Source organism: Oryzias latipes, chromosome 13 (assembly GCF_002234675.1).
Source record: "Oryzias latipes chromosome 13, ASM223467v1".
Lineage (NCBI taxonomy): Eukaryota > Metazoa > Chordata > Actinopteri > Beloniformes > Adrianichthyidae > Oryzias > Oryzias latipes.
Window position 1 is genome coordinate 15654285 of NC_019871.2, and position 19892 is coordinate 15674176.

The following is a 19892-nucleotide window of genomic DNA, read 5'->3' on the forward strand; positions in this document are numbered from 1 at the left end:
AGAAGAATGTCAATGTTAGTAAAGGACAGTAAAGGAATTTAAAAAATAATGTTTTAATAGGCTGGCTGTTTGTAGTGTTTTATATTGTGCATCGTTAAAAAAATAACTAATTTGATTGCTGTTACAGTATTATCAGTAATGTCTATCTCTAAAAAATATCTTTATATTCATTACCGTAATGTTTTCTTGCAATAAACATGCTAATTTACTCACATTACAGTCTATATTAGCTTAGAAAACAGTAAATAATCCATTGAGTTTTGAACGTTTTCTTCTGTTCACATTTTGAACATATGAAAAATATTCTTATGTTCAAAATGTGAACATTATGGAGTAAGGTGCTTTTCAGCAGTAATATTATTCTATTGTATTATGTTTTCCTGGTGAATTGAAGATTAATGTTTTTTTTAAAAGGTGGACAAAAGAGATGGAAATGCTTTAACAGATTACTAATGAGTTATTAAGCATGTAATGGAATAAATACAATTTTATAAGCAGATTAGGACGTTTTCGTTTCACAGTTTTAATCCCCTAAACCTAGAGAGAATCTAAAAAAACCCCAAAACAGTCAAATGGTGCAAATAACTGTTGCTAAGCAGAGCAATACATGCTTTGAATACAAATTAAATGACTGATAAAACTTTGCCTCATTGTATTAAAACTGTCCTTAGTCACGACCGCCCTTCAGAACCCGTCTGTTTGTGGTCAAAAAATGGGCAAACTTGTAAAAGGGAAAGCAGGTGGCCCCCAGGAAATATCAAGGTCTTAGACCGCTCACTGAGTCCATAGAGCGAAAATGTTCATGCACAGTTTTTTTCTTCGGTCATGTTGCGAGAGACAGGTTGTAGCACACTTAACAACGAGCCAGGATAATAAATGGTGAAGTAGGTGAGACACATGTGTGTTACACAGATATTTGATTTGTACCCAGGATCCCCAAATCCTGCTGACTGTGCAAGGGACTCATGTGCTGTTCACATGGCAATGCTGCATTCACATTTGACGCAATTCGCACATCAGGGGCATCAAGTTTCAATGTTAAGTCAATGTACAGACATGATCGGAGGTTCTGTGGCATGATTTGGGCATTGGGTGCGGCGCGGTTGACGCTCAATCAGGGACTCAGCTTTGGGCTGGTAGAAAAATGTATCCAATATGGCTTCTCAATGATTTTCTTCCACTACAATGAACTGGTTGCTGCAGACTACCCTGGTTACTGTTGGGCGAAGGCGGGATACACCCAGGACAGGTCGCCAGCGATTAAAGTACAGCCGAACCCTGGGCGGCGCCGTTCACTAGCTCCAGCTTCATGGGCTCTGTAACAGGCTGGTGTGAATGCAGCAGTCTGTAAGATGGGCGCCTTACATGTTGTAGATTAGGACTTCAGACAAACAAAATGTAGTTTGTGTGGGCATCATACAGGCCAGTTACTTGCACCATACTAAAGACTGGAGCAATGTTTTTTTTAACCTTTTTTAAGCAAAGTTACACTTTCTCCTTGATAAAAACACAAGGCATACCACCAACTGAAAATTTAGAAAAATAAATTCTGTAGCAATAAATACTCATTCTTGTGAAAGTGCCTTGAATAAAAAAATCGAATTGACATAAAGAAAAATGTATTTTATTATCTTTTGTATTTCTACCTACTCAGTGAGAAACCTGGGCTTGTTTGGATGAACACAGAGCTGATATATTGGCAATGGTCAATGTTTTTTGACCAATTAGATAAAACTGAATAATTTTGCATTACACAACAGTGTATGAATGACAGTGACCCAAGTGTAAGAGTGAGGTTACAGGGAGAAGAAATAAAGAATGTGGAGGATTTGAAGTATCTAGGGTCAATGATTCAGAGTAATGGAGACTTTGGAAAAGAAGTGAAAAAGCGAGTGCAGACAGGTTAGAATGGATGAATAAAAGTGTCAGGTGTCGTGTGTGATAGAAGAGTTTCAGCTCAAACGAAAAGGTGTACAAAACTGTGGTGAGACCAGCCATGCTGTTCGGCCTAGAGACAGTGGCACTGAGGAAAAGACATGTAACCGAGATGAGCATCGTGAGGTTCTCTCTGGGAATGACCAGGATGGATAGGATCAGGAATTAGTACATCAGAGGGATGCACATGTGTGAGGTTTTAGAGATAAAGTCAGAGAGGCCTGACTGGGATGGCTTTGACATGTCCAGAGGAGAGACAGACAGTGAGTATATTGTTAGAAGGATGCTGATTCTAGAGCTGCCATGCAAAGGGTCTAGAAGAAGACCAAAGAGGAGATCTACCGATGCATTGAACAAAGACTTGAAGCTGGTGTTAGAGCAGAGGATGCAAAGGGACAGGGTTAGATGAAGGAAGCTGATTCACTGTGGCGACTCCTGAAGGAAAAAGCTGAAAGGAAAAGAAAGACGAAGAAGACACCTGACAGTCTCTCATGGGACACTAGTGTACCGCGGCACACTGGTTGTAAAACACTGAATGAAAGTGTGGCATAAGGACACCATATAACAGCATCACATATGCATCAACTTACATTACCATTAAAAATATTTCATGATACCTTTATCACATGCACGACAATCAAAAGTTCAGTTTTCAACGACGTTCCTTGAGGTGGCCGCACGAGCCAAAAGAGAACTGAGAGACACATCTGTGCTCCCCCCTGCTTCTGTCTACAACCCTCCTTGTGCCTGGACAATCCAAAGACCTACAGCACCCACATTGGTCAACCCCAATATGGATGCATGTGACTATGCAACCTTGAACTTTATACTATACCTGTAAAAATGTTTCCCACATACTAAAATTTTATATTCTTATATGCTCTTAGCAACGCATTCGTTCATACATGTAACTATCATTCTCCTGTGTTAGTTTTGGTTCTGTTTCAACCTAAAAACAGCTTTGTTTTAGCCGTTTACTTTACTTATCTTTCACTAAAATGTGACAAAAATGATTTTAAGCTGAGAAAGTCCTCAAATTCTTCATCATCAGTTTGTCCAATACACATCTGTTTTACAAGTGTTAATTAGATTATTCACACCTTTTAGGTACAAATCTGCAGCAGTTGTTTTTTTCTGTTTTTTTAATTTTTTATTCACAGCTTTGAAACATCTGCTGGCATCTAATTATGGCTTGTGTTTTTCTTCCGAGTGGTGCGGAATGTGAAATGGGTTGAGGTGTTGATAATTCTGACAAAAAATAGCAGATCTCTTTAGGTATGGATAGGGTTGGTTTTCATTCACAAATACACAAACATAGCAAACTCACCGATCAATGCTAATGGCACAAAGATTGAGGATGCTGGCTGTACACATCATCACATCAAGAGTGACAAAGATGTCACAGTGGATCTTGCTGAAGCGCCACTCTCCCACTACCTGGAATAGTAGAACATCAACTAAAACGGTTATACACTGCACTGGACAAAGTCAAAGTTTAGCATTGCTGAATAATTTAAAAATAATTTCCAGCCTTTACTACAATACAAAGAAATAGATGAAAAACAACCATTAAAGGGGAAAAAGAGGGTCAGTCATTTCAACACAACAATGGAGCAATGCAGTAATAAAATGTAATAAAATAGTGAAAGACACCCAGAATTTTATTAGTTCTGTTATTAAAGGCAATTTTATTCAAGCATTTATTTTTATCACAACAAAAACCTTTGATTTCAACAAAAAGGTGACACTAACTAAACCCTCTGAATTCTTGCTGCCTAAATGCCCCTTTCAGAATTTTTTATTGAAGAATCAAAGCATGAGCTAAACACTTGAATTGCTGGAGGACACTGGCAGTCAAACTGTGACAAGAGAGGAAACGTATATTAGAAAAATACAATTGGACAGCTGGTTAAATAAAAAATGTCAATTGAAGTGCACGCAGAGGACGATGTAAAAGTACTGCTCTTACATGAAAGTCATTTATAAAACCAGCCACATGCATTTCATTAATGTTTAATTTCTTTTCTTTAACATCATAAAAATCCCCTTGCCAGTACCTCTACAATGAAATGTATTGCCTTTTTAAATGTAAACACAAGTTGTGTAAAAATTAATTAAAGATGAAGAGTTAGAAGTCTAAAAATCTAAAAATTAAGACTTTATTCCTTTGACACTTTTTTCACATTAAATCAGAATCGTTTTTTCTCAGTCTGAACCACTTCTCAATGGTATTTTACCCAGTCTTCTGATCATAGCATCTTAACTCTGGGACGGCGATGTGATTTCTTCAATTTAAATCTCATTCAAAGCCATCCTCAGAGTTTGCGTTGGATTAAGGACAAGGCTTTCCATGACTACGCCAAAAACATGAACTTTATTCTTACATAACCATTCCTTGGTACTGAGCTTAGGGTCATTACGTTGCTGTATGACCCACTTTCACTTAAGATTAGGTTCACACATGGATGTCCTGACATTTTCCTTTAGAAGTTACTGGAATAACTCAGAAATTATCGCTGAATAAATGTTTTGCTCCAGTTTATAAAGCGAAATGGACAATTTAAAAGCATGGATCCTGGAAAAAAAAGCCATTGGTATACAAATATTTTTAAAAAAGTTTTCTTTTTGAAAATCAGAAATTTGTGATGTCCGTCATTTTTAAATCGTCAAAGAAACCCTAGTTTATGTTATTTAGAAATCACTGCCATTCTGAAAGAACTCATCCCACCCACTGTGAAGGAAATTAAATACTACCTGACTTTGCGTTGCTGCGCCAAGTCTAACAGCGAAGAAGGCTATTGTTGTCCGCCTCTTTGCAGCTGGTTAATCTATGCCAAAAAGCTGTGTCCTCAAAATTAAGCTCTGTCATTTAGGAGCAGCATGCAGGGGCTTGTGTCTTTTTATAGTTATCTGCTTTTCTATGCAGTTTTGGGATATTTTGCTCACAACCTTTGCTTCCCTGCTTTTGTCAGTTTTTATTTACTTGCCTACCATCACCTTGTTTCTGGGATCCTGGAAGCCAAAATGACATTAAAGTTTAAGAAGCTTATAATATGAAGATTCAGTCAGTCTCAATTATATATCATGAGCAAAATAATGTGAATATCAGCTAAGCAAATGCATTTGAACTCCCTCAAACGGTTTTTATTTTATTTTATGTTAATATTAAAATACAATAAATATATTTCTTTAATGTTTGAGAGTGAGAAAGGTCAGGCCAGGTACATAGTAAAAACATTCTTTAAGCCTTTTAAATTTATTTAAAAAAATCATCACTTCAAATCACAATCAGATTACAAAATGAACTTTGAAAAGGACACAGCACATTATTTGTGTTTTTTTAATTCAAATATGTAGCTAAAATGTCATATGTTTACAATTAACATTGTCTAAAGGTCAAAATCTAAATCCACTTTGTTTCTCAGCATGACTTTGCGGGAGTCTCCCCCCCCCCGCAAAACACCTTCGATGTGGCCCGCTTCATTCAGAAGGACAATCAGTACCACGTCCCAGGTCCTTGAAATGTGACAGGACAAGTATACCACATGGAGTTGAAATATGAAATGTGGGAGAGTGGCAGAGAGGGGGCGGCTTTTACAGCAATCGCCTGAATACATGAAATGAACAACTGTGGCTCATGAGCTGTTTTGAAGTTTTGGAAACAGTTCTTGTTGGATTACTGACAGAGAAATCATCCTGTATTTCCAAAATGATGTTTACCCCAGACATCAGTGGATGTAGCTTTTTTGTTTTTTTAATCAGACAAAATATATGAAAAACAATAGAATAAATTGTCTGCCATGGTGAACGGCTTGTTCAAAACGAAGCTGTAAAGGATTTTGTAAGTGCTTTTTTACAAAGAATACCTTCGTAAATATTAAGCATTTTGTAAATAAATTACCTGCAAAGTTTGTAAATCAGAAAAGACAGTACTTTTCACACTATAAGGCACATTTAAAAATCTCCTGTATAAAAAAAAGCCATAATCTGAAGCACCCTATCTATGGATTAATTCTGACTGTGCTTAGTAATGTCAAAGCTTTTTGAGAGGTACACAGCGCTGGGTCAGGTGTTATTGTGAATAAGCTAACGTGTAGCGGTATCTGTAATTTTTTTATGAGTTGCAAACAAGGTTGGGAGTTTCAGGTATTGTGAATACACAAATGTGTAGTGTGTTGCAAGCAAGTTCTAGGTTATGTATAAATTCTCTCACTACTTTCTAAACCCTAAAGTTCCAGGGCTGTCTAGTGCCCTGAATTTCAACCTAATTTGGACACATACTCACTTTTTTTTCCTAAATGGCAGATTTGCCGAAGTGAACACCTAATAAATAAGAACATATTCGTTGCCTTTTTATGAATACATTCTGTTCTGATGATGAAAACTTGGATTATTCATAAAACAAAACAAAAATTAATTCAGTTATTCGAAAAGAATAATTGGTCATTGTGGTCTATCTAATGACCATCGATGCACACTAGTTTTTCGCAGGGCAATGAATTTGGCAATTGAATGTTCAGACATCCCAATTAATTTCAAATATCCTATACAGTGAACTAACCAAAAACTGGTGTGTGAATTTGGACACAACCCTAGAGTTACACTTGATTTACTCTGTGGCGCGTCTCTGTTGCGTTGGCACAAAAAATAGAACATTCATTAATCAATTGAAATGTTTACATGGCCTCCATCATATATGCGTCTGACGTCCGTCCCCCCTGCAATGCAACACAAGCTCTACGCAGGAGTTATATTTTCAGTCGACACTTTGATTTAGTGGAAAAAAAGCAGGAGAAACAGGAAACAGATCGGGGTACTTTCAAAATAAAAATGTAGAAAAAATGTATTATATTTATGCTGATGTTCACACTCAATAGCACAAGTTCACATCATGGAAAACACCATTGTCCTTTCTCTTTCGCGACAGGTGACGAAAGTTTAATTTTGTAAGTACAAAAACACAAAATTATTTATGACACAGAATATCAAAAACCAAAACTTTGGATGTTGATGCTTCTGTGGAGATAGCCATAGGTAATAGTAAACCAAGGTTTTCTTTTCAAATAAAATCAGACTTCTTTTTTTTCTTGAAAACATTTCAATTCATCAGTTTTAGTAAACGTGGAGAGTCACAATGATATATACTCAGGGTCAGCTGGTTATTCACATCTTCAGAATCACCTGGGAGAGGTTCTTTGTTCTCAGTCACATGGATATGTGTGTAGATGAGTGTGAAGCCATCTTAGGACTCTTGAAAGAGCTGCATCTTCAATAGAAGATAGGTGATGGTGTAGTCCTCTCCCTCTGTTGAGTGAAGGCCGTTCCACTTTAACATAAATGGCCTCTTTGATTCCTCTCTCAAACCAAGAATCTTCTCTGTCCAAAATGTGCACATCGCCTTCCTCAAAGGAGTGACCCTTGCCTTTCAAGTGCAAGTGGATGTCTGAATCATGTTGATGTTTGATAAGCACAGAAGGCCACAAGCGAAGAGAGCAGGACAAACTACTAAACAAGGGGGTGGGAGGACAAACCACTCCTCTGGAAGCCAGAGGGGAGGTGGGACGGACAGGAGACACAACAGAGACAATATAAACTAACTGATGGTTATGAGATGGATTGTGAAATTGACGGTGCGCCTTATAATCAATCCAGTGCGACCCGTAGTACGGAAAATACGGTACCTTGCCAGGAGTCTACTGAACTACCGAAAAGCTTCTGTGTGCCACTTCTGTGTATGTAACAGTGTGTGCATAGAGCCATTAGTAAGAATAAGCGTTGAAAATGGTCAGCATTTTCTGTTACTAACAGTTCCTAACTAATTAAATTTACTTTAAACCAAGAATTTAAAAATGAAATAGGATCAGTGGGATCTATAACTGCATCCCACAAAGAATTTTTATTTTTCTTTCCTTGAAGTAATTTTTACAGAGAAACCAAAGTGCGTTACATCAGGATTGTTGAACCTTACATGTTTTTCAGCCATCCCTACCCTGCTCACTCCTGATTGCTTGGATCAGGTGTGCTCATTCTATCAAAAACCTGGAACCATCTGTTCCCACTAATCATAAACGATCAGGGCAGGACACAGAGGTGACCATAATTCCTAGTTATTGCTTTGTTTGACTTTGTCATTTAGTGACTAAAAGAAGCATGTTTATGTAAAGTTAGGCAAGGGTTTTGTAATAGTATTAAAATGTTTAATCAGCATCAACACTGCAACGATGTGACATTAGAAACTACATTTCTTAATTAGCTATCTGAAGTGCAACCCTTCATCGAGGATGCACTTTTCCAGGGTAAAAGGTGTGCTAGCCAGCAGGAAAAGACATGTTAATGAGACTTCAATGGGAAATCTATTCTAGCTCTGAAGTGCTAGTCTTGTACGGCAGGCTGCTAAACGCTGTGTGAACACTGAAGCTGCCTGACTTTTTGATCATTGATTTCACAACTTCGTTTAAACCTCAACTTTGTCCGCATTAATTTATCCTCCTTTCCTGTAATGATATTGGAAACGTACAGAGAACGTTATCTTCTCAAATTATATATATTTTTGGATCAGGTTTCGTCAGAGTAGCTTCTGTCTGCTTCTTGCCATGGCCCAGAACTAGACTACATACTAAATTAGACTAAAAATAGATTAATAAAGTAACTCTCCTTATATTTACTTTGATTTTTATTTAATAATTTGCTAATCTAAAATGTAACACTCCTTCCTTGAACACTAAGGAAATATTCTGATAAACTGGATAAAATATTCATCCAATTCTCCCTGAATTGGATGAAAGGATAAAATAGAGCACCACTGAAATAGCATACGATTTTACATTCTCGTGTTCTAATATGGATGGGCTAGATTTGCAGACAGGCCAGGACATTTCTTTTTTCTTATCACAGCTATGAGTGCTGAATTAGGCCCTGTCTACATGTTCATCTTGATTGTGCAATCTTAAAGGCAGTGTGTGGCTATATAATCTTAATCTGCTTTTGAGCATCCTTGTTGTCTGAGCAGAAGTTGAAAATGCATTTACAAAAAAAAGCATCAAAGAAAGTCTCTTTTGGACTTATTTGCTAACTTTTTTGACAAAAATGTACACTTTCACTGAAACAGAAGGATATTTTTTTCAAAAAGGAACACATGGGGGGTTTTCTGTGATGCTTTGATTGAATATGATAGTTTCACTAATAGTGTTTAGTAATGGTTTTGCAAATGAATGATTTACCAGTGTTGTTATATAAAATGCTCTTCCATCTTAGAAATCCAACTTAAATGCTTGCCCTCTGTGGAATCCCCCCCCCAAGACTTAAATTGTTTAAATATAACTATTTCCTCAAAGATGACAGTTTTTCAAACAATTCAGACAATTTCTCAGTTATTTGCTGAAGCTGTCCATCTTTGCTCTTCAGAGACTTCAATCACTTTCAGAGACCACCAGCATGTACCAAAAAAATTGGTTTCCTTTGGAATAGATCAGATTAAAAAAACTCTCAACTGATTCTTGTTTTTTTCTTCTTCCTGTGTGTCACTCCTTGAGATGACTTTGGGTGTGTAAATGGTGCCGTCTAAGCAAACCCAGTTGAATTTCAATTCTATAAAAACAGCATCTCTGGTGTTTAAGCAGATATCTGGGAATACACATTACAGATAGATGTTTTGTTATGACTCCATTATTGCAAAAAGTGTCATTTTGTGATGAATGCAGTGTATAACAGAAAGGGACAATACAAATCTGAGAACAGAGTTACCAACCAGTTAAATTATTTCACAGCTTCTGTTTTTTAGGATCCTAAGTGATTCTGTCTGTCCTTTGGAACAATTATATTAACAGTAATTCAATACCTTTCAGCACTGAACCACTTTTTCAAAGTAGAATTTTAGCACATCAAGCCCTATATAACAATTTTGTGAGGATGTTACAGGTGTTTACTTTTGCAGTTTTGCACCAAAAACAATTATAGCCTTCATAAAAACACATACTACGACCTGATCACTGAAGCTTACAGGCAGTTATGCACACTGAGCTGCGAAGCAGTCTGTAGTCTTGGGATAACGAGCACGCTCCATTCATTACTTTGTGAGCCTGGCAGGAATAGCACAGAATTTTTTTTTTTCCCAGTTGGTTTTTCTGACACATGTTATGTGGAAATACTATAAAGATATGGAGGACAGGAACAGTAAAATATTCAAATAATCAGCCGAGCACCTTAAAGGTTAAATGTGTGTGCTGCAGAAGGCCCGACATTTAATTTCCATTTATTTCTACTTCCTTAAGCAGTGCCCAGTTTTCCATTGATAAGTTATGTGAATCAGTCACAGTTGGCAAAAAGCCACAACTGTGGTAATTCATTTAAATTTAGCATTTAATAGTAAAGGGCAGGTTCAACGTCCTGCCTGCTCTCTGTGAGTAGGCTTTCATTGTGGTGGATGCTAATACATCATTAACATGTGCGCTTCGGTTGCCGATATGGTCAGTTACACCAGAGGTAAAGAATGTAGATAAAGAAAAGCACCAAACTTTCATAGAGTAAAAAGTATATTTTCAAGGCAGAGTAAAAGAAATGGAAACCGCTTTTTTTACCAAGCATAAAATGTATATGTTGTGTTTGTTAGAAAAAAAGCACACATGAAGTGAAGTAAAACACAAGAGGTTATCCTCAAAGGGTTTCAAAACTTCTCCATGATTTACAAAATGATGCAAAAGCTTTAAAAATTAGAGGTCTCCTGAATTTCACTTTGAAAAAAATTATTTCATATTGCATGAATTTAAGCCAAATCATCTTCATTTTATGTTATTTATTTTTTTTATATTAGCAGGATGCCTGGCAGGCTGAGGGACACACCAAAATTACATTACCATCCCTCTCTAAACACATGCTGGGTAATCCCGTTTGATTCCTGACAAACTGCCAGTGGATCACAGAACGTCATTCTTAAACATATTTTACTTCATCTCAAATTGATGTTACAAGACTGATTTGCTAACACTGTTCACGAAAACTGGATCAAGTTAATGTCTTTGCAGAAAGCTGCTTAACTGAAGATGTTATCTGTTCAACTGTCGCGGAATGAGGCAGTTGGAGCAGGTAACAAGCCGAAATGAGAGCAGCTGAACTAGAAGGGCACTTGGAGAGGACAGACCTCTGCCGAAGCTAACAGTCCACTCCTCAAATGACATCTTGACATGTCTGGTCCCTGGATGCTCCCTGTTAAAGCAACCTGCAGTCAGTAAATGCCAGAAAATAATCTGCGCTTTCCCGGAAAACAGCCAAAACTCGTGTTTACGGTAGAGCATTCAAAAAATAGAGAAAGAGGAAGACAACATCGTGCCTCCTCTGTAATGAAAAAATATGGCCCTGTATCTTATGATTAGACAAATAAAGCTGGCACATTATATGGCAGACCTTGGTGTTTTATTAAAATCCATTGGATTAAGCATAAAAAACTGTATCCTGATAAGACTTTAATATAATTTAAAAGACAAATGAAAACATTTGTTATATGAGCCAAGTCCATTCTTTATCTCAAATACAGTTGAAGATCTGACAATATGTCCTTTAGAGGCATAATTCAGCTTTAACATTCTTTGTATTTTAACATTATTCAACATTATTTCTTCATTAAATAGAGGGTTATGGTTTTAGAGTGACGCCAAAAAGAAGATCCTTCTATCCCAATACAAAAACAGAGAACAACAACAAAACTCTCCAAAAAGTTCCAAAAATTATGGAATTAATTCTAGGAATTACTGTACTCCAAGTGTGTCCCCCCTTGAGACTGTGAAGCACACAAGAAATTCAGTTCCTATACATGATCAAAGACTTGTGCTTTTGCCAAGCTATCCAGTTCTCTATTTTTTTGAGGAATAGCGCAATTTATGCTGTAATTTGAGGCTTTGATATGTGTCTGATTGCAGCTCAGCCCTTACTTTTACAATATGCTTTGATGTGCTCCCCCTCAGCCAAGATTCAGCAGCACACTTCAACAGAAAGAGTATATAATTTTGATAAAAAGTAATGATGTGACACGACGTATCGAATTCTTTAGAAAAACAAGAAGCCTACAAATTAGAATGAGCGATCACTTTATCAAAATTAAAATTTTCAGCTTTATAAATTTAATGTTTTTCATGCATTTTGTCTCGCACTGATGTGGTGAGATTCTAATCCTTGGCGAGGAAATCCCCTCCCTAGGTGAAAAATCACCTCCCCCACCAGGACAACGGAGCTGCCATACCATAGAAACAGCCCCTCAGTGGGATCAGAAAGTAACCCAAGAGGTAAAGGCTTGTTCTGGTGAAGAAAAGAGGACCGAAGGTAGTAATCTCACTGTTAACAAACAAATTTGCAGACAGGCCTGGACAACGGCCTTCTATGGATGCAGAGTAATTTGATCAGAACGATAATCATCATGAGTCACTGAGTGACACTGGAGGATTAGAGTCCTTCTTTTAAATTGCCTTTTCTCTCCATCAGACAACACAGCCTGCAGCCTAATGGTCAGAAATAACACCGGGATAGAGAAGACGGGAACCAAAGAAAATATATATATTTTCAGAGATAATCTCTGTCCTGGCTGCTATTGATTCGGTCAATTGGAGACAATTTTATGCTGGACCCAAGTATGTTTTTCTCTTTTAGGTTGCAGTTCTCAGCAGGCACTAATGCATGTTGCAAAAGGATAGGAAAAAACCCCACACTATACTTCAACAGAAGGAACCCAAGATAATGGAACCCCGAAAAAAGTATTTTCTGACACATTTGACCTCTGATAAAAAGAAGCGGTCTGACATGTAGCATTGCTACATCGCCGTCTTCATTGCGGGCCTACTGCTTACCAGACTGACATGACCACATTAACCTTGAGAAGCTGTCTTAAAGCCTCTCTCCACCAGTATTTCACTCACACCTTATTCCACGCGAATGCATATTAAATTCAGTAAATGCAAGAGTCTTGCCTTTGAAGTCAGTCATTTTCTTTCTTTCCGGAGGAGAAACCAGAGCACACGTCCCTGTTTTGTAATTAACCTAAACTTGTTTGATAGGTGAGATATGGACAGCGGCTGAGGCGTTATTGCTTTCAGTAAGAATAAAGATGATCGTTTCACCAATCACTATCCTCATCTTTTGTTTTCCACAGCTGTAATGCAAAAACAGTAAGAGGTTTTTTATCAAATCAAAAAAGACAAGGGGAGTGCATGTCATTTGTGGTATTGCTATGTGTAAAGATTTCTGCTTGCCTACCTCCAAGTAGACAACCCATGGCATAACCAGCGTGGCAACCAGAAGGTCAGCTACAGCAAGGCTGACGATCAGGTAGTTAGTGGTGGTCTGCAGAGCCTTTTCTCTGGACACCGCCATGCACACCAGCACGTTGCCAAAGACGATGACAAAGATGAGCAGCGTGAGAAGCATGGCATAGTAGTTGTAGGTGTGCTTCGGCAATGGTTCTGTGTTGTTGAAGCTCCATGTTCCGTTGTCGTAGAAGCTGTCATTGTAGGCATAGTGGGTAAAGACATCCATTAGCTGAGGGAGTGACAGAGGCCAAGAACGGGCCCTGCAAAGCAAGCAAAGCAACATGCAGAATTTGAACGTTGTATTTATCTAAATGTTTACAAACAGAGAGGGAAAAAAAGAACGTGGCAGAATATTGCATTGGGATAATCTTTAATCCCACAGTAATTGCTCACCAGAAGCAGCTTGTGTGTTGATCTCCTAAACCCTGCTGTGCTAAGAAAAAACAAACGAAGGCTGCAATTTTGAATATAGAGAACACAAATAAAGCTAAACTTTAATGGGAAATTAGTATATGAAAATAATTTGGTTTGGTTTACATATATGCGGTACACAAACAAACCTCAACAAGATTTTCATGTGTGTCCTTAACTTGTTCATCTTGTGATCAAAGCTTCAGAGAAACAAATTCTTGGAAAGTTTAAAAATGTAAGAGATCAGTTAATATAATTTATCCAAGTGCCCTTAAAGACAGAGATCTTATGGCATAAACATGTGGTCTCATTCCTTTTTTTGTTTATTTACCAGCTTATCTCATTATTTTTTTAAAGACCCACTAGGATTAAAACTGCTTTGGGTGTTTTTTAACATGTTCATGTGGCATTTTTCTGATGATGAAGGACATTTATAAAAGAAAATTAAAGTTTAAAATTGAATTTTTGAGTACTTGATTCATATCCCTGTGAAACAGGAGCAGATGAAAAAAATACCATTTTAAAAAGATCTTATTTGTGACGCAGAAAATACACTGGGCGGGACACAAGTTCCCTACTCCGCTTCAGTATGATACAGACAAATAGATCCATGTACGTCTTTGTTTTCCTCGTCCGAGCTGACTTCGGTCTGAAAACTGTACGACAGAACAGCTGTAATATAGCTAACCATTTTTGTAGCACTGTTAATGTTAGATTGGAGTTGTAAGAGGCTGTAAGCTAGTACATGTAAAAAGGGAGGTCTCAGCTACAGCGAGGCGAATGGGGAGCAGGGTTGCTCTGCACCAGTGATCTGCAGAAACTATGTCTTAGAATATGACATTGTTTTTTTTGTTTTTTTCTAAAAATGTCATCATCCAAATTAAATGACCACTGGGAACGCTTTTACAATCAATCAAAAGATGATCGGAGTGAGACCACATCACATTGAGCACAGAAAATTTAAGAGCAATGCTCAATTTTGATAAAGATTTTCTTTTTCTTTATCACCTTTTCTCTGCAGGTGGATGAATTTCAGACTGGTCAGCTTTCTAGTAAGTTTATTGGTGGGGGCCTTTATTGAGTTTCTCAGATGATTCAGAAGGCATCGTTCCATCAGAAGTGATTATGTCGATCACGGGGGATACAACGTGTCAAAACTGTCTCCTCGTGAATGCCAAAGAAGCAGGTTTTCCGCGCAGAGCATTGCACTGTAATGGGATGATCAATATTTCTCACTCCTCCTCTCAGTGGTTTTAATGCCGAGGCCGATCAGTGTGTATTGACTCGCTTCCTGTATCAGATCAACATATGTCTGGGAATTGTTTTTTTCTTGAAGCAGCCGTGTGTGTGACGGACAGGGAATCATCAGTGAATATCACACACCAAATAAATCAACAATTATTAAGAATTTGCTTTCGATTCCTCTTTCATTCTATGTAAAAGAAAATAACCTAAAGCAAGTGATCGCTTTGCACATGCAAAAGGGTAAAGAACGGTGCTGCATGATCATTAGCTTAAAGCTGTGATCCTAGTGATCCCAATGAATTAATGACTGACGTGAAGTTGGGTTTAGACAACACCGTCAGTATTAAGTGCTTAATAGTCTCAGAGGGATGAATAAACAGTGGAGCTGTCTTCCCCTGACAGGCAGATCACGTAAAAAATAAGGCTATTTGCAGTTTTTCTGGAAGAGCAACCCTCAAACCTGACTCCCGTTAGTTTTAGCAAAACGAAGAGCACAACCAGGATGTCTCATTTCTGTCAGCAGAGGGAAACTACCAAACATTGAAGGATTGTTGATTTGAAATGTGTCAGGAATCAGCCATCATGCATCGACTGTGTGACGCACACAAAAACCACAAGGCTGGCAGTTGTCACAGTCTCCCTTCACACGCTGAAGTTAAATTAATAAGGGTGGGAGTGTGAATTCCAGATGGTGCTGACTAACATTAAACCTCACTGTGTTTTTTTCCCCCCCAATATTTTCTGTCATCCCAGTGTAACTGATTCTCAGCAAGATGTGGAACTAACAACAAACAGGTTTAGCACAGTCACACACTCAGTGCAGCTGTTTGACGTCTTTTTAGAGCAAAATGTGTAAAGACATGCATCCAGCTCTACCTGTCAACACTCATTTTGATGCCTTCCGATGCCCTCCACTCCATATTTTTCAGTCTTTTTTTATACTCCAATGGGTCCAGTATAGGCTATAAAATCTGTTCTTTAAGCTGACTAAAATTCTCATTAAATTCTTGAGTAAATCTAACTCACTTGATCTCAATGTGTAACTGAATCTCTCAAATGCCAACCCTTGACGTCTAAACTAAATCCATTAAATTGTCTTTTTTGTCTATTTTTGATTGATAAATATTATATTTGCACTTTGATTTCCACAATGTGAAACACCTGACCTGTGCAGCAAAGTTACTTATTTTAGTCTTTGCAAGAAAAAGTGTTCCTGTCTATTTTTACATCAATGCCCCAATCTGCAGAGTTTATTTGAGTTCTTTAAAAATGAATGCTAATTAACCGTGGATATTATTAATTGTGAAACAGCAATAGAGAATATTAATAATCATAAAAATTTAAACAGGCTCAACTTTATTGATCCTGAGGGAAATTGTTTTATCATAGTAGCTGCAAAATCAGTAAGGAAAAAGCACATTAAATAATACTTTCTTTGGAAGCTCCTTCACTACATCTGGCTGCTACTGCAAATGTCTAGACTTGTAGGTAAAGCATTTGTATGCACATGGCGGGCAGGGAACTGCACATCTTCTTATATGTTTGCATGTTTATGCAAGCAGCCTTTTTTTTTGTTCTTAAACCCACTCGCTTAATATGGAAAAAAAATGACTGTGGAAGGTAGAGGAAAGCCTCAGAGCATAAGGGAAATAAGAAAGATTAAGTGAGAAGCAGTAAAAGAAGAGAGAGAAGAGAAATAGAGTAAGAGAAACATGTTCCCGTTAGGATGTGTGAGCATTGCTCTGGGCCACTAGTCTGTGTGTGTGCGCCCCGCAGATGCCCTGTGCTGTCTTATCTCATTTATTTAACCACTCCACTTCTTTAGTTACAATACTTGAGAGTTCCCACTGCTGACCTGATGGTAAAAAAATGCACACTTTTAATAATTTACATAATTTACAGTACATTTTCCAAATGTTGCCCTGCATAATCTGCATCTGTCAGCAATGTTTTATGTTCATTTGAATGGGGAAATAGATGTGTTGGCAAAGGGTCATGAAGGCATTGCTCTTCCATACAAATTCAGATTTTAACAAAACTTAAAAAAAGAAGAAAGCAACACAAACATCAAACAAAATTAAAGCATCAATTTTCTGAACTTATTAAATCCTTTTTAAGGGTCACGGTGGAGTCTGCTGGAGTCAACCCAGCTACTTTTGGCGAAGGCAGGATACACCCTGATCAGGTCATCAGTCTATTGCAGGGCCACACTCACATGGAAACAAGGGCAATTTAAAATCACCAATGTATCTATAAAGCATGTTTTTGAACTGTGGAAGGAAGCCAGAGTTTCCAGAAAAAAAACACGCATGCACGTGGAGAACATGTAAACTCCACTAAGAAAGATCCCAAACGGGATTTAAATCAGGGCCTCTCGCTGTGAGGCGAGAGCGTTAACCATTCAGAGTTACTAAAGGTAATTCACATAGTTTGTCTCATAGAAGTTGAAAGTTATTCTTGAGCTATTATAAACTAGACTCTCTGTACAGTCCTGTTTAAGAAAAACCTAAATCCAAAGCTAGTTCAGAATCCTAAACTTTTTTTTTTAACTTTTGCTTGTTAGTTTGGCAATACATGGGAATTAAGCTAATAACTGGTGCGTGATGAAAATATATTTTTCATGTATTTGTTTTTAGGGAATAAAGTGTTATATAAAATATGAAAATGGGTAAATTCAGTCCTATTTTCCAAAAATATTGGTTTTGGATAGAGTGTTTGTTTCATCATAAATTACACAATTTAAATATGAATTTTACTAAATTGAATTAAATTGATTTGAAATGTTATAAATCTATTAAATTTAGTATTTTGGGAGTTCCCAAAAAAAATGTAATCAAGTAATATTTCCATCGATTAGGGAAGGTAGTGCCCCTATGAGGCAACTTATCTTTGACTCTCTATACATTGTGCTCCAAACAGAGGAAAGTGCAGTGCATCATGCACTTGCAAAGCAAATTCCAATGGTCAATACGCTACACCTCCAAGTTCATGGGATTTTTGCAGTTTAGATTAACAGCAGAGAGATCCTGTACTCCCACATTTTTGTCAAGTTAATGTAATGTTCAGAAAGTTACACACAATCTCTTTCTGAAATTGGATGCCTCTTTCATTTACTGTATGCATATTGTTTAGAGTAAGTGATTAAGCAGATGTTTTTATTAAAAAACAACCAAAAAACAGTTACATAGGTTTGTCATGCTTTAATACTGAGGGGCAACAAATGGGTTAAATGTCTTGCCTTGGGACATAAGAACAGCTCAGGCTAGAAAAAGAACCACTGACTTAACGGACTGGCAGCCAGCTGCTGTAGCCCCTGAGCTACATTTGTCCCTTCAGGATATAGCTGGAACATCTCACGCTCTCTGGTTGTGAATGGAAACAAAGCAGGGAAAAAAAATAGGCTCCAACAGCACTACATCCCTGCACTAACTTTGGGTGTTAGTCAATGGTCTTTTGGCCATGTTACAAAGATTCAAAATTGTAACGTTTGCTCCCAAAGAATTCTAATGACTTTGTTTTAGATTTTAAGATTTTGACTGCAATCAATGTCCTGTCATAGATGGATTTTGCAAAATGTTCTGACTTCATATTAAGTTGCAATGCTGCTGGAAAGGTGCAAGAGCTAATGTTGTTAAAAAACAAATCAAAAGAGTAAGAATCTTGGTGAGAAGTTGAGTGCAGTATTATAGTATTGCAAATGAGTGCAGTATTGCATCTAGAGTGCAGTATAGTATAGTATCTGACAAAAGGGGCCCAGTGCTTAGTGCTCTTGCTCCTGCAAAAAGGCCCTGGTTCAAACCCCATTTGGGTCCTTTCTGTGTGAAGTTGGCATATTCTCCCAGTGCATGTGTAGGTATTTTCTGGGAACTACAGCTTCCTCCCTCCGTCCAAAGAAATGCTTTATAGGTTGACTGATTGCTTTTAATTACTCCTCGGTGTGCAAGTAAGTGGATGTGTGTGTGTGGCCCTGGAGACCCTCTCAGGGTGGATCCCACCTTTGCCCAACAGTAGCTGGTTCAGAGAAATGGATTGATCAATATGGCAAAAAGAAATTAAATATTGACAGATGTTCTTTTGAACTCTGAATATGGGCTTTCAGAGATGAAGAGTTTGCTGTCATTGTAGAAACTTGTGTTTTTTCTGGCAAGAATTGCAGCATGTGGAGTTTGTGGATGAAGACACATTTGTTTTAACCATCGATGACTACCTTTGGATTTGTAAAATAGGTTTTAGATACAAACTGCAGTGCCTCATCGATATTCAAATATTTTGTAGTATCAGATTTATAAACAAGGAAAGGAATTTATCCTAACGCGAAGGTTATTTGAAACCATGTCCAAGCAAAAGCTATGAACACAGACCATAAAACATCAACTATTTTAGTTCTGGGAAAAAAAGTGTTTTTTGTCCTTAATTTTTATGTCAAACTGTTTAATGATTTAATCAGTATACTTCAACTGATGCAGCTCCCACACACAAGCACCTCCTCCGCATTTACAAAGCTCATCGCCATCTACTGCAGAGCCCAGTCTGCACATGTGAGCAGTTTCCACCCACCAGTGCTTTGGGTAATATGCCTTTTCCTTCACTATTTCTGCTTCCAACAATTAACAGTTATATCTGCTGGCTCAAGTTCTGGGTCTGCATGGTGTCCCAGCCACGCCTCCAAAGACCTCATCTAGACCTTTTGTGTCTGTGATCTTATTTACTCAGTCAATGCCTGTCGCTCCTGACCTCAGCGGGGATTTAAATGTAGACTGACCTGTAATTAACAGCTTTAGCTTTCTGCCTAACTCTCTCTTCACTAGACTGCTTCAAATGTAGCTCCAATACGCCACAATCTAAAGGTATCGGGTCGACCAACAGGATCACTTCATCTGCGTTCCACTGACATGACTAAACAAAAACCCGTCCATAAAAAGCCGGAATAGTTATGCATCAGTCTGTTGTTTGGTTTTGTTTGTCAGACATTAATAAATGGAAGGTTTTCTGTCCCTGAACACAAATTGG

General features: G+C 37.7%; 1 protein-coding gene across 1 annotated transcript in view; it reads right to left on the bottom strand.

Moving 5' to 3' along the window:
• drd2 (dopamine receptor D2) overlaps window positions 1–19892 on the bottom strand; it is a 60784-nt gene that overhangs the window by 11890 nt on the left and 29002 nt on the right. The window contains exons 2-3 of the mRNA XM_004075413.4: window positions 13174–13486; window positions 3263–3372 (exon numbers count right to left, since the gene is read on the bottom strand). Coding sequence (XP_004075461.1) covers window positions 3263–3372; window positions 13174–13452 — 389 coding nt within the window. The 5' untranslated portion in view covers window positions 13453–13486. The remainder of the gene's footprint in view (window positions 1–3262; window positions 3373–13173; window positions 13487–19892) is intronic.